We start from the raw sequence: 15564 nt of genomic DNA, 5'->3' as shown, positions 1-15564 counted from the left end.
TAATATACCCCGTTGACCAGATGCACATGTCACCCTGTCATATGATTATCCTGAAGGGTGTCAAACAAGCTTATGCTAAGGTTCAGTACCAATAAAATGACTTAGAAAAATAGAACTGGGGTATACTTCCTTAACTTAATAAATAACATTGATTCAAACTAATAGTCCCTAATATTCTTTTTTTTTTTAAAGATTTTATTTATTTATCAGAGAGAGAGAGGGGGGGGGAGAGAGCTAGCACAGGCAGACAGAATGGCAGGCAGAGGCAGAGGGAGAAGCAGGCTCCCCGCCGAGCAAGGAGCCCGATGCGGGACTCGATCCCAGGACGCTGGGATCATGACCTGAGCCGAAGGCAGCTGCTTAACCAACTGAGCCACCCAGGCGTCCCAGTCCCTAATATTCTTAATGGACAATGACACTAGTGTGAGACGTTCTACAGGCATAGACCCTCCAAGCAAAGATGCCCAAATAACCATCATTGCTTTACATATTCTAGAAGGGCCCTGTTGATAACATCATACATAAAAGAACCAAGGCATGCTTACTGTAATGGAGAAAAGGACTTTATTATTTTCAGATCATATAATATGTGTATTACTTTCAAGAGAGTTACCAGGGAGAGGTTAGAATTAATATATTATTAATTGTCCAGATACAAAATTAATATTCAAGGTGTAGTGAAGGTATGCTGTGGGGAAGAGATGGATTTGTAAGTCCCCGAGCGAGGTCCTGCTTCCCTGAGACCACTACTGCGGGGAGGAGACTCTGGGTGAAGCAGTCATCACTGTGTTTAACCAGGAGGCAAAACCTTTAACTTGAGGGGGACTTGAGGGATGAGAAGGAAAGAGCGTACATTAAACTCAGTCACCGGACATGGTGGCAGTGAGATTCACTTTGAAGTGACAGTGGTGGACGACATATCTCAGGAACTCAAAGAATCCTACTGTCAAAGACCGGATGTTCCCGTGAATTCACTCAAGGTTCTCTTTGAAGGTCAGAGGATTGCTGATAATGAGTCCAGGGGAGCTGGGAAGGGGGGAAGTTGTGATTGAAGTTTATCAGGAACAAACAGGGAGTTCATACCACAGTTTAGATATTATTTTTATTGTTTTCTTCTTTCCCCTCAATCTTCTTTTAGTTTCAAAAATAATTCTTTTGTCATGTGGTGTTCAAGATGGAATTGAAGACTGGCCCCTTCCCTCCTTAAGGCATCTGGTGGTGTGAATTCTGGTGTCCATTAGTCATTATCGTTTGTTTTCCTGGCACTGAGTTTTGGTGATGAAACCTCAGTTCCTGTCGCCCTCTCCTTTTTACAAATTACACATGTGCACAGAGGGGCCACCCTTTTCCAGGACTGTGCGTCTTCAGGCTTGTGGTAAATAACTCGCTGATGCTAGTGTTCATAATGGCTTTCCAACTGGCCCTGAAATTCTGGCTCGTGATTACTTCCCTTCTGGACATGTGGCTTTCAGTAGGAGATGAAAGTTTCTCAGAGAACTGAACTGTGGAAAAATGGTCTTTCCTTAACTTAAAGCTGCTTTTATAATTTGAGGGTCGGCCCCAAAGAACAGGAATACTGGGCTGAAGTTGAGGGGCCGTAGAGATGGTGAAGATAGGGACTAACTCCAAAGATGGCTTCACTGAAGATAAACCATTTTAAGATTAAAGAAAGATCTTGTCATAAGACTCCCTGAAAACTTGTGATTTTCATAAGTAGTTAATAAAATTTTTAATGCAGAAGTGTATGCAACAGAGCACTGCTCTTTTTATTTTATTTGTACTTTTTGGCCTAGGTATAGGGGTTTTAAATGGACATTGTCTATACTAACTTTATTAAAATAAAAGTATTTGTAGAAGCAAGCAAGTGACTAAAATTGATATTCTAAAATGGTAAACGTGTTTGGCAATAACAAGCTAGAGAACATAATGGGCAAAGAGATCCCATTTGCAACAAGTCATAGAGCTGTTTATAAAATTCTTAGCAAAATCTTTAAAAAATATATAGGATTTATAGGAGAGAAAAAAACCGCACAAATTCTGACCTCTCAGGAAAATTGAGATTTAAAGCTTACATATCGACAGAGTGGGAGTGATCTTATTTCCAATGGGGAGAAAATTTGTTCTTAGTGGAAAAAAATCTAAAGCGATATACTGTGTCTGTGGTATTAAAAATTCACGGGGAGGGAAGCAGTTAGGATAAAAATGTCTTAAAAGGCTCCAAAGGGGAACAGTAATGAAAACAATCTTGAGAAACACCAAATTAAGGAAAACTGTAATCGAAATGATGCTAACATTTACCCTAACACTGTAGTAATTAAGATTTGTGGTACCACTGGCATCAGTATACACATTCAAATCAGGAAAGTCTCAAATAAATAATTTATTTTCTAATAAAAGTGGCATTACAAATTGTTATTCAATAAGTGGTTCTGGAAATGATCAGTCAGCTATTTGGACAAAAGCCTTAGGTTAAATCTCTCCCTCATACCATACCCAATTATATTCTAGATAGAGTAAAGAACTAAAACAATCAAAACGATGAAAACATTATATATACCTCAATGAAAATGTACATAGATATTTTCCCGATTTTAGAAAAAATTGTGAGAACAGATAAAACAGAAATTTGACCAAGTAAAAGATAAAAATATCTGTACTCAAAGAATTTCCATAAATAAAAATAGAAGGAAAGCAGTGAACTCTGAACAGTATTTGGAATAGTTTTCATGCATGATAAAGAGTTAATGTCATGGCTATTATAAAGAGCTCCCACACAACAATGAGGTTTATATGAGACTCAATTAAGTAATGGCATAACAAGCAGTTCTTTTTGTTTTTTTTTTTTTAAGATTTTATTTATTTATTTCACAGAGAGAGAGATCACAAGTAGACAGAGAAGCAGGCAGAGAGAGGGAAGCAGGCTCCCTGCTGAGCAGAGAGACCCATATGGGACTCGATCCCAGGACCCTGAGATCATGACCTGAGCTGAAGGCAGTGGCTTAACCCACTGAGCCACCCAGGCGCCCATAACAAGCAGTTCTTAAAGGCAAATGAATACTAAACTTATAAAGGACACGTTCATTCACCCTGATTTCAAGCAATGCTGTTGAAAATTTAAATGGAATTTTTTTTTTCTCTTGTTGGTAAATGACCAAAAGTATTTGGAATCTGGGGACTAAGGGTATAAAAAGCACTCACTTATACTGCTGGAAAAAGTGATGTCAAATATAGTGTCACTTGGGTCGGGGGGCTAGCTTTTTAAATCTGTACTTCCAGATTCAAAGTAGTGCTTCAGTATATGTACAATATTGATGTGCAAGAATAATCATTAGAATATTAATCCTAATAGTGAAAAAATTAGGAACAAATTGTGTTTAGCAATAGGAAAAGCATCAGTCATAATGTATTTGTATTATGGAATAGTAAACGGCCTTGACCAAAATTCAATAAATAGACCATCAACTCAAAAAAAAAAAAAAAAAAGTGAACGGCCTTGAAACAGACTATTTTGGAAGGCTGATCTCATGAGCAGGAATTGCCAGGATACAATATTTGCAAATGGTAGACCATAACACTCCATTTAAAAAATTGCATGTGTACACAGAGAAGATGAGGAATGAGAGGCATGAAGTTACTAATCACAGTTATCTCCAACTGGTGGGTTTAAGGGCAATTTTTCTTTTTCTTTGTACTTTTCTATAATTTAAAATCTTTATTCAATGGCCATTTATTAATCTAGATAGATCAGATAAAAGTCAATTGCTAAGATTAAAACTACATTGCTTTGCAGGATCCAAGCTACAATTAATCTGCAATGTCAGTGGCCAGTTTAGTGACTCTGTCTTCTGGAAGTGGAATGGGTCAGCAATTGACGATGACGACTCAGTGCTGGCAGAGGAATATGTGCTGTAAGTATGCTAAAATATGTAACAGAGAAGTTTTGGTATTAAATTTCATGTCATGAAATGTATACAACCTTGATGGTTTAGTTGGATAGAGATAGTTAGTTGATAGGCCCTTGATGTTTTGCTGTCCCTGTTGAGTTTTGCTGAGCTAAACAGGACTTAGAAGATCTTCTACACTTCAGGTAAAAGTACATGTCATTGTGGTGCAAATAACAGACCACTTGGAAGGCTTTCTCTTGAATTTGGATAAATATGTTATAACATTCCAATGAAGCAACTTTCCTGAATTACCCTTCATGTTGTTCTGGGTTTTTTTTCTTTATTTTTAATGGTGTTACGTTAGTCACCATACAGTACATCATTAGTTTTTGATGTAGTGTTCCATGATTCATTGTTTGCATATAGCACCAAATGCTCCATGCAATCCATGCCCTCTTTAATACCCGTCACTGGACTAGCCCATCCCCTCACCCCCTCTCCATTCTAAAACCCTCCGTTTGTTTCCCTGGTGTCCATAGTCTCTCGTGGTTCGTCTCCCACTCCGGTTTCTCCCCCTTCATTTTTCCCTTCTCCTAATGTCCTCCATGTTATTCCTTATGTTCCACAAGTAAGTGAAACCATATGATCACTGACCTTCCCTGCTTGACTTACTTCACTCAGCATAATCCTCTCCAGTCCCATCCATGTTGATGCAAAAGTTGGGTATTCGTCCTTTCGGATGGCTGAGTAATAGTCCGTTGTGTATATGGACCACATCTTCTTTATCCATTCGTCTGTTGAAGGGCATCTCGGCTCTTTCCATAGTCTGGTTATTGTGGACATTGCTTCTGTGAACACTGGGGTGCATATGGCCCTTCTTTTCACTACACCTTTATCTTTGGGGGTAAATACCCAGTAGTGCAATTGCCAGTTCATAGGGTAGTTCTATTTTTAGTTTTTTAAAAAATATTTTATTTATTTATTTGACAGAGATCACAAGTAGGCAGAGAGGCAGGCAGAGAGAGAGAGAGAGAGAGGAGGAAGCAGGCTCCCTGCTGAGCAGATAGCCTGATGTGGAGCTCAATCCCAGGACCCTGGGACCATGACTAGAGCCACCGGCAAAGACCTTTAACCCACTGAGCCACCTAGGCACCCCTATTTTTAATTTTTTGAGGAAATTCCATGCTGTTTTCCAAAGTGGCTGCACCAATTTGCATTCCCACCAACAGTGTAAGAGGGTTCCCCTTTCTCCACATCCTCTCCAACATTTGTTGTTTCTTGCCTTGTTGAGTTTGTATTCTGGTTTTTTAAAAAGTTTAGGAAGGACTCGTTAAGTGAGACCAAGAATCAGGGGCTCCACGTCTCAAGTCTCTAGTGGCTTTCTGTTTCCTCTCTAGGGATCAACTCCCGACTCCTTAGCATTCTCCTTGGTCATCTGCTCCAGGCTCCTCGTCTCATGCATTCTTCTCTGTGCCCTCATGGTGACTAGAATGCACATCCATCTTTTTCTTCTTGGAAGCTGGTAATTTTACTTTGATCTCTGCTTCTAAGTCTTTTACAGACAGTGGTCTTTGCACTATAAAATCTCAGATCAGTATTGCTAACAGCCTGATGATTATTATTCCTGTGCATAGGGCTGGTGATAATTTCTGCTGCAATTCATGTGGTGAATAAAGAGATAAACCATGTATATGTGTCTCAGTTATAGTTTTCCCTAAACAACTTCATTTATTCTCTCTCTTTTGAACAGAGTGAAAAATCCTTCAGAAAGGGGAAAGGATACAGTCATCACCATTCTTAATATTTCAGAAGTGGAAAGTAGGTTTTATCTATATCCATTTACTTGTATAGCCAAGAATACAGATGGCCTAAGTTCAGCATATATCCAATTAATACATCCAGGTAAACAACAGAATATTTGAAATGCAGTTTTGGTTTACTGTTGCAAGAGTCTATGACCTTGAGGTTTGCAGTGCTGTTTCCTCTGCCTGGAATGCTTTTGGAGTCCTCTTAACCTGGCAAACTTCTATTCTTTCACTTGTCAGCTGTACCATTTCTTCTCCTAGAAGCTTTCTGTCCTCTTGCCTGCCCTTAACAAGCTCTCTGACCAAACAGACAAGGTTAGTGCCTCTGTTATATACTTTCAGAGAACCCTATGCCCCTGTCACAGTATCTGTCATACTTAGCTTATTGATTTAAATTCTGTAATGGTGCTGACCAGTTATCGTAATAGTCATTCTATTTCCAGAGCTAGTAGTGACTAAAATCTGGCATATCATAGGTATTTAATGAACATTTTAAGTAAATGACAGCATAATAGACAGGGGAAGCCTAAATATCCACTTTCCAGAGAGGATGTCAGAAGTTACTGGTTTTTTTTCAATTATATAATCAAACACAATATTAAAAATATTTGTGAAATATTTTGATTATTTGTAGTTGGATTAAATATAGGGTATTTATGAATATGTACATGGGAGAAAATTTAAAAACCTATAGACAAACTATTAGAATTAGAAATGAATTTAACAAGATCACTAGTGCCTCTCTACATGTAAACACATATATGTACATACATACAGTATTTCTATGTAGTCAGTAAATACTAACAACAAATAGAAATTAAACTTAAAATATTAAATTTATAATAGTATCAAAAATTATCAAATACTTAGGATGAATCTGACAAATGCTATTTATTTATTTATTTATTTAAGAGATTATTTATTTATTTATTTGACAGAGAGAGATGACAAGCAGGCAGAGAGGCAGGCAGAGAGGGAGAGGAGGAAGCAGGCTCCCAGCTGAGTAGAAAGCCCGATGCGGGGCTCGATCCTAGGATCATGGGATTGTGACCTGAGCCGAAGGCAGCGGCTTAACCCACTGAGCCACCCAGGCGCCCCTGACAAATGCTATTTAAAACCTCTGTGATACAAACTAAAAAAAGTCATTGAGATAAATTAGAAAAGACCTAAATAGGTAGAAGGATATACAATGTTCATGGATTGAAAGACTTTGTATTATAAAGATATCAGTTCTCTCCAAATGAATCTATAGATTCAAAAAAAATTCCAATCAAAATTCCAACAGTATTTGTGCAAGTTTGGGTATGTGTTTATGTGGGTGTGTTGTTGTGGGCAGGTTTATTTTTAAAGTCATATGGAACTGTTAAGGGGCAAGAATAATCAAGGTGGTATTGAATAAAAATAGCAAATCTGGAAGATTTACACTACAGGTATCATGATTTTGTGTGAAACTACCATAATTAAGGCTATTAGTGTGAACTATCCATTGGGCCAATTGGATATTGGTCTGAAAAATGGTATATATCTTGGTTCCTATTTCATATTTAAATCAGCTGCAGATGGATCAAAGACCAGATTGGGAAATTAAAATAATAGAGCTTTTAGACTCTCTCTTCTGGATGCCTACATGAGCCCTGACATTTAGAAGGCACTTTTTTCGTCTTTCTTCTCTACACCATACCCCCTTACTTTCCTTCACCTTGCTACTCTGCCTCTCCTCCACTGTAATCATTGGAGGGAATGAAGCTAGAAGAATGTGGAAGAGTGACACATTCTGTTTGGCATTCCTAAGCCCCTTCTTTCCTTTCCCCTAGACTTCAGCTTTCCTCACCTGATTCTTATAGCTCCAGAAACTTCTGTAGGGTTTTGAGTGACTTTGACTTGTTTTACTCTGAAGTGCTCTATCCTATGCGCTTTGGCACTTTTTCTGTGTTATCGTATATAGTGGACCCTTGACTAACATGGGAGTCAGGAGCACCAGCACTTCTATCCCAGTCAAAAATTCGAGTATAACTTCGAGTCCCCAAAACTTTACTGCTGATAGCTTGCTCTTGACCCAATAAACAGTTAATATATATTTTGTATGTTATGTGTATTATATACTGTGTTCTTACTATACGGTAAGCTAGAAAAAAGAAAATGTTATTAAGAAATCATAATTTATAGTAACTGTATTGTAAAAAAAAAAAAAAGTAACTGTATTGTAAAAAAGACCCATGCATTTCAAACCTGTACTGTTCAAGGGTCAACTGTATTGTAAAATTTAGGTGGAAGTTTAATACAGTGCACCTCAGTTTTATAAAGTATCAATTCTAGATGGCTTTGTACATTAGTATGTTTTATTAAGTGATAATAATGAATACGTTAATATCATCTGGGATTTGGGATGGCAGAACAGTCCCAAAAATGGTTTCTCTGAGATGATAATATTTAATTTGGTATGTCCAAATTTTTAATTCTTTTGGTTCTAATATCTTTTTTTCCTCTTCTCTGCTATAGTGCCTGATTTCAGGAAGCACACAATTGGTGTATTTGTCATGTTAACAGTAATAATTACATGCTCTGTTTTCATCTACAAAATCTTCAAGGTTGACATTGTGCTTTGGTACCGGGATTCTTGCTATGTTTTTCTCCCCGCAAAAGGTATGATTTTGTATTCTGGGCAACTTTTCCTTGTTGGAGAGAGGGGGTAGTTAAGAGATAACAGAAGATAAATTAGAAACTTTTTACTTAAATTTTAAAATGAAAAGTGGCATATACAAGCAAGCATAGTAGTTACTCTTATACATCATTATTGTTTGGGGACTGAACAGGCTGAATAGCATTGCTTTGCAAGTTCCTGCTTTCGTGTTCCTCACAGAGGGATAAACAGGCATTTCAGAGCATTTGTTTGCTGGTCCAGTTTAGTAATGTTGAGGGTTGGCCCCTTGCTGGGTAGGACATAGATGTCCCCACGATCTGCCTTCAGAGGAAAGAAACGATGATTTTCATGCATCAGGGAAGCTCTCGCTTTCTCTTTTGTTTAAACCTTGCAAAAAAAAAAATTAATACTACAATACTACATAAAAGAAAGAATGGATAGAATTCAAGGCTAAGACACAGGAAAGAAGATAAGACCAGGTTGCAAAGGATAGTTCCCCGGTCCAGAGGAAAAGAATCTCTGCCCATGAGGAGGCCATTCAGTAATAAAGAATACATTCAGAGTGAGACACAATAAAATAGAGACTTGTAGGAGAGTACCACTTTAAAAAGTTAATGTATTTTTGGTATAGCTGCTTCATTCATACGCTCACACACACACAAATTCATAATTCATTCTGAACTGCATGTTGGGAAGACTGATGTTACCAATTCTTTCCTTTTTTTGGATCTAAATATTTCACATTTTCTCCTCTAGCTTCAGATGGAAAGATCTATGATGCTTACATACTATATCCAAAGACTCTTGGGGAAGGGTCCACCTGTCCCTCGGATATTTTTGTGTTTAAAGTCTTGCCTGAGGTCTTAGAAGAACAGTATGGATATAAACTGTTCATTTATGGAAGGGATGCATATGTTGGGGAAGGTGAGTGTGTCGTGGAAAAGAGTAAAAGTCTTCGTTGTAAAAATAATCAAGAAATTAAAAATCGAGCTTTCCTATGACCCTGCAATTGCACTCCTGGGTATTTACCCAAAAGTTACAGATGTAGTGAAAAGAAGGGCCATCTGTACCCCAATGTTTATAGCAGCAATGGCCATGGTCTCCAAACGGTGGAAAGAACAAGATGCCCTTCAGCAGACTAATGGATAAGGAAGATGTGGTCCATATACACTATGGAGTATTTTGCCTCTTTCAGAAAGGATGAATACCCAACTTTTGTAGCAACATGGATGGGACTGGAAGAGATTATGCTGAGTGAAATAAGTCAAGCAGAGAGAGTGAATTATCACATGGTTTCACGTATTTGTGGAGCATAACAAATATCACGGAGGACAAGGGGAGACAGAGAGGAGAAGGGAGTTGGGGGAAATTGGAAGGGGAGGTGAGCCATGAGAAACTATGGACTCTGAAAAACAACCTGAGGGTTTTGAAGGGTGGGGGTGGGGTGGGAGGTTGGGGGAGCCTGGTGGTGGGTATTATGGAGGGCATGTATTGCATGGAGCACTGGGTGTGGTGCAAAAACAATGAATACTGTTACGCTGAAAAGAAATTTAAAAATAATAATAATAATAATTGCTAAAGTTAGGTTTCGTCTTTCTAGAAGGACCACGGTGTAGGTACACAGATTTGGCCGTTTTAAGAACCTCCTTGGTGGTGTGTGATGGCGATTTTCACATCTATTAAATGCAAAATACTTACTTTTCTCATATTTTGCTGGTAGAGTAATTAACTAAGTTTATTTAGTTTTGGAAAACTTCACAACTCGTTAGATCCAATAGTTACTTTCCACCTGAGACAGCAACACAGGAGGGGAAGAAATCAAATGGTTTAAGGTTTTAATATTTTACCAGAAATAGATTGAGTCCTAAATGAAATATTCAGCTTTTGTGGGTCAGGTTTTGAGCTGGTCTATAAAATCAGAAACTTCTTTCATCTTAATTAAGATGAGAAAAAAGAGGGGGCATCTGGGTGGCTAAGTTGGTTAAGCAGCTGCCTTCAGCTCAGGTCATGATCCCAGGGTCCTTGGATAGAGTCCCAAAGAGGCTCCCTGCTTAACGGGGGGTCTGCTTCTCCCTCTGCCCCTCCCATGCTCATGCTCTCTCTTTCTTTCTCATATAAGTAAATCTTTAAAAAAAAAAAAAAAAAAGGATGGGATAAAAGAGCATTAGAAGACAAAAGGGATGGGGTGGGAAAAACCTTGTGGGGTTTTGGTTTGGGAGAGAATGATTATTAATTGAAATTTTACTCACTCTTACTGTGCTTCATGTTTTTAGACATTGTTGACGTCACTAATGAAAACATAAGGAAAAGCAGAAGACTGATTGTCATTTTGGTCCCAGAAGCAACAGGATTGGGTTGCCTGGGGAATTCATCTGAAGAGCAGATAGCCATGTACAATGCTTTTGTTCAGGATGGAATTAAAGTTGTCCTGCTCGAACTGGAGAATATCCAAGACTATGAAAAAATGCCAGAAACCATTAAATTCATCAGGCAGAAACATGGGGCTATACGCTGGTCAGGGGACTTTAGAGAGGGGTCATGGTCTGCAAAGACAAGGTTCTGGAAGAACGTCAGATACAATATGCCAGTCCAGCCGCAGCCCCCTTCATCCAAACCCCAGTTTCTCTCCTGGGCCACAAGGCCAGACTCTAAGAAAACACTGCAGAAGGAGGTGCAGGTGCCTCTCGGGTAGCAGGGGAGAAGCTTGGCCCAGAGTTCCTTGGGTGACTCCCGTCTTCAGGCATTGTAGGCTGGGCTGTGCCCCCACTGACTGTACAGTCATAAAATGCACCTGTGGTGTCCCTTATCCCTGAGGTCATCTGGAATCAAATCGTTAAGGGAACAGAATGTGGTGGTGATAGCAGGTCAGCCCAATTCAGAACTGAGGGCTAGGAAATCCTTTAGAAAGCAACAGATGCCCTGCCTGAGTGTTTGGACTGCTAACAGGCACCAGGACCGCAAATGAGAGGGAAGAACTAGCAGGAAATATTTAGCATCTATAAACGGTTTTATGAAGTTGTCTACAGTCCAAGGGTGGGGCCGTGGCCCAGTCTGGGTACTGCCTGGTTCCTTGCCCCCGCCCCCCCCACTGGCTTTCCTTGGCAAAATGAGACTGGTATTTCACAGACAAGGGTAGGAGAACTTTCCACTTGCTTCGCACTTTTCCATATGCATCGACAGCCAGCTCTCCTTTTCCAAAGACCGCATTTCATTTTACAGACCTTTATAACTCTCATTTTGGTGAAAAGAGGGATTCTTCAGGATTGCATGTTTTTGAAATAACCTTAGCTTTGTGCTGGAGAGAGAGACTGTAAAGCAGGAATTGCCGAGACCTGATCCAGCTCTGCATGCTTCCCTCACTGGAATGACCATTCTGTTCTACCCTCCTCTTCTGCGTTCCACTGGACTCACCGCTTCTTTGGAAGGACAGCTTCCAAGTCACTTCCTCCTCCTCTCTGCCACACTCCAGGCCCACAGATTGATTAGGTGTCCTGCATGAAGTGCTGCTCTACTAAAAGCTCTCCTGCTCTTACTAAAAGCCCTCTGCGGGGCTGCTCCTGGTTGAGGAGCCAACGCCCTATTTCCCCGGTCTGTCTGCATGGCTGTTCCCATCCCCGTCCTGCTGTGTGAATTCCCAAGTCAGCCTTGTGTGCCTTCACGCCCACCACTCCTGCTCCCTCATATCTGCTTCTCCTCCTGTCTCCTCTGACCAGAATGCCTTCTCGAATTTTCTCCAGCGGACCAAAGTTTTATGGAATTTGAAATTTACTCCAGCTCTCTTTAAGAGATTTCCCTAGGAAACTGCCCTAGGACACCAGCTCTCTCCTCTGAGTCTGGTAGCACTTAGTCTGTTGGCTGTCACTTTATGAGAAGGCATTCTGTCTCCAGCTGGAAACTCTGCTCTTGGCTCGGGAGGCTGTGGGTGTCTCTCCTCGTCGGGGTGCCTTCCAAGTAATTTGCCTACTTGACGTAGATTTGGGTAGGGCTTTCTTATTGAAAAATGCCCACAGATGATCAGATTTAAGTTTCATAATCATCCTAATGTTATAGAGAGAGCAAGTGACCTATTTTTAAACAAAATACATTCTTAGTGCTGTCGGACCTAGGGCTCACAACTGTGTTGCTGGCTTTGAGTGTAGTAGTGTCTTGAACACTTGACTTCGGGTCAATAAATGTCCCTTTCAGTCCTACCCCTAGCTCTTTTGTGAGAAGAAATGATTGTTTTCCAGGATGGTGGCTGAGTCTAGGAAGGCTTGCATTTAAGAAACCAAATTCTAAACTTCTGAGTGTTGGAATTGATGAAAATTCTGGTTAGGTTTTCTGAAAACTGTTTCTGCTTTCATATATTCTTTCCTGAAAGGTAAATATTTCTTAGTGAATTAAAAGTGAAAGCAAGTTAGATTTTTGGTATAGGAAACTATTTTTTAGAACTTGATGGTACTCCTTAGAGAAACCCCTGAAAACTGAAAAGCCAAGTTCACATGCCACCTGCCCCATTTTAAAGGTTGATGGACATGGACAGGCCTTCTGTTTTTTTATTTTCAATGTTCATTGTTAACAATTGAACGCAAACTGGCGCAGTGTATCCCCGTCCTCCACAGTGGTCAGAGCTAGACAGAAACAGAGCTGAATGCTCTGCCTCTTCACTTTCCCCCTGCTTTCTCTTGGATCTGAGCTGGCAGCCTCGAGTAATAACACGGTTTTGGAACTGCTGTTTCCAAAAAAATAGCCTTATTTTTATTTGGCAGCACACACAGGGCTGGGGTTTGGGGCTGTCCTTCCAAAAGGCCTATCAGCTACTTAAAACCTAGGTTGCTGATGATTTTTAGTCTGTCATCTATAAAATACACTTGTGTGTGTTGCACCAAGGAAGCCAATTCTGAAACCTAGACTTAGCAGCAAAGTTGGCGAGAAAAATAAGGAGCGGGGAGACCGACCAAGAATTACCAGTGGCATTGCACCTGGAGTTCAGGGAGGGACAAGAATCAAGGGATGTGCCTGGGACCAGGAGGAGCCCTGACAGGAAAGCGCATGTCACCATGTCACTCCCATTTCCCAGGGGAGGATTCCGGAGGAAGGAGCGACACTCTTAGTACTCTGGGAACTTCCTTTGTTTTATTGTTTTCCCCCAAAACCTCTTCTAAGCTCTTCCTTTCAGGCCTTCCTCATTAATTAGATTTTACTGCATTATCTGATGGTGGTAAGCCTAAGTGTTTGAAGGGAAGTTTGCCAAGAAAGCCTTTCGCCAGTAGTGAAAACTGGCTTAGCAGAATTTGTATTTTCCTTCTCCTACTGCCTCTTTGTGTATTTGTGATAAAAGTTATTGAGCCATTTTTTCCAGTGGTATTTTTGAAAAATTATATTTTTACTGGTTAATAATGAAGGGTTTTTAGAAATGTCTTTATATGATTATGAGCAGATACCAAGTATTTTTATACAGTAAAACATCTGATTCATGTACAGCATGTATCACTGGTCAATGGATTGAATTTATTTTCCAATAAAATTGGCAAAACCTGGTATTGAATATTCTCATGAAAATCTGTTTCTGCATGGCCATGTCCTGGGCTTACTGGGCACACTCCCCTGGTGCCTGGGGTATTTGGAGGCCATTAGCCAGCCACTGAGCCCTGAATCCCATCTGTAGCTTCAGGGCCAGTCTACCTGTCTGCTTGCTTCTAAAATGGATTAATTATTTGCTGTTTACTAGTTCAAAAAAGTTAAGGGCAGCATTTGTATGGACTTTTTTACATTTTACAAAAAGTTTCTGTTGTTTTTCTCCTTTGACACTGGAAGTGAACGAAATCAGCCAACATGGTGTCCACAGCGCAAGCTCACAAATGCTCAGGAACTCTAGGGATCAGAGAGAGCCCTGGCCCGTCAGTGCTGCTCTGTTCTCATCTCCCAGCTCTTCTCACAAGCAGGTGGCTCTGGCAGCACCCAGGGAGCACGCCCAAGGGAGGCAGGTCAGCCCAGAGTCTGAAGGCCCACCCTAAATTCTGCCTCCTCCTCGGTGTGCAAATGTGGACAAACTATCGGAGCCCCAGTTTCCTCACCTATAAAATGGGTATAATATCTCCTTCATAGAGCTGTATAAGGATTAGAAGGATGAGGTATCTTCTGACAGGCACTGTGCCTGACATACAGCAGGTCCTCAGTAAATGGAAGCTTGGTTAGTAGCAGTTCTATGAATAAACTTTGGTCATATTAGAATCCGCAAATAGAATGGAATTGCATAAGAGAATCTGCAAACCAGAAGTGGCAGCTGACACCGAGGGAAGTGGGAAGTCAAACTATTGGAAAAATAAAGTACAAATGCTCAGATGAAGCTGTGTGACACAGAGGCCAAGAGCCCTGCTCCCATCAACCCCCGAGTGACTGTGTCACCGAGGACTGAGGATCAGCATTACTGTGTCACCGAGGACCGGTGACTGATGCTCATTCACACTGGCCCTCTGCTGCCCAGGGACTTGAAGGGATATCTGGTTTCTAAAGAAAGGGATTTCACACATTCCTGGAGGATTTCTCAGTAAAAATGAAAAAATGCAAGAACCTCTGAAAATTTGGGGATCAGCTATCCAGAAAACTTGCCTCTACAGAATTTCTTACCAGAAACATTCAGAGAGCTTTCCACCAGATTTTGGTTATTTTACCACTTAATATATTTTTTAACAAACAAACATGTCAATGCTAACAATCATCTTAAAAAAATAATTAAAAGTGGGTTTTTTTTTTTTGAATGAGGATTTTTATTCTCTTTACCAAATAACTTCCTCAGAATACAGTTTGTTTTGCTTTGTTTTTTGTTTGTTTTTTGCTCTTTCTTAGTCGGGATGTTCTCTGGTAGAAAAATTCCTGGTTATAAATTCCTGCACTGTCATAGTTTTGAAGCGAGAGCAAAGCACTTTGTTGGTTTGTACCTCTGTTTTCTCATCTGTGAAATAGAACTTCCTGTGTTTCAAGATTTTTATGCATGGAAAGCCTCTGTCCAGCATCTGAGAAAGAACCTCAAAATATATATATTTTTAATTTTGCCTTTTGATCAGATAAAGCAACAACAAAAAAATCCATTTATCCTGAATGTATCTTTTTCAGATTCTGGGGTTTTGGGTGTGGAGGGAGAGGAAGGTATATAATCTTTTTTTTTTTTTTTTTTTTTTAAGATTTTATTTATTAGAGAGAGAAAAAGCAGGGGGAGGGGCAGAGGGAGTAGGAAAAGCAGTCTCCCTGCTGA

At 40.0% G+C, this 15564-nt stretch overlaps 1 protein-coding gene across 4 annotated transcripts in view; it reads left to right on the top strand.

Annotated features, from left to right (window-relative positions):
- IL1R1 (interleukin 1 receptor type 1) overlaps positions 1-13857 on the top strand; it is a 72957-nt gene extending 59100 nt beyond the window's left edge. For 3 of the 4 annotated variants that reach the window (XM_059134409.1, XM_059134411.1, XM_059134410.1), the window contains 5 exons: positions 3791-3908; positions 5635-5786; positions 8189-8332; positions 9087-9254; positions 10604-13857. In XM_059134409.1, the coding sequence (XP_058990392.1) occupies positions 3791-3908; positions 5635-5786; positions 8189-8332; positions 9087-9254; positions 10604-11022 (1001 nt within the window). In that variant the 3' untranslated portion in view covers positions 11023-13857. Of the gene's footprint in view, positions 1-3790; positions 3909-5281; positions 5418-5634; positions 5787-8188; positions 8333-9086; positions 9255-10603 lie in introns of those variants that run through there. The other variant, XM_059134412.1, reaches the window with a different exon arrangement.
- Positions 13858-15564: the final 1707 nt, after the last annotated feature.

Source organism: Mustela lutreola, chromosome 9, assembly GCF_030435805.1.
Source record: "Mustela lutreola isolate mMusLut2 chromosome 9, mMusLut2.pri, whole genome shotgun sequence".
Lineage (NCBI taxonomy): Eukaryota > Metazoa > Chordata > Mammalia > Carnivora > Mustelidae > Mustela > Mustela lutreola.
This window is presented reverse-complemented; position numbering and strand designations above follow the sequence as displayed.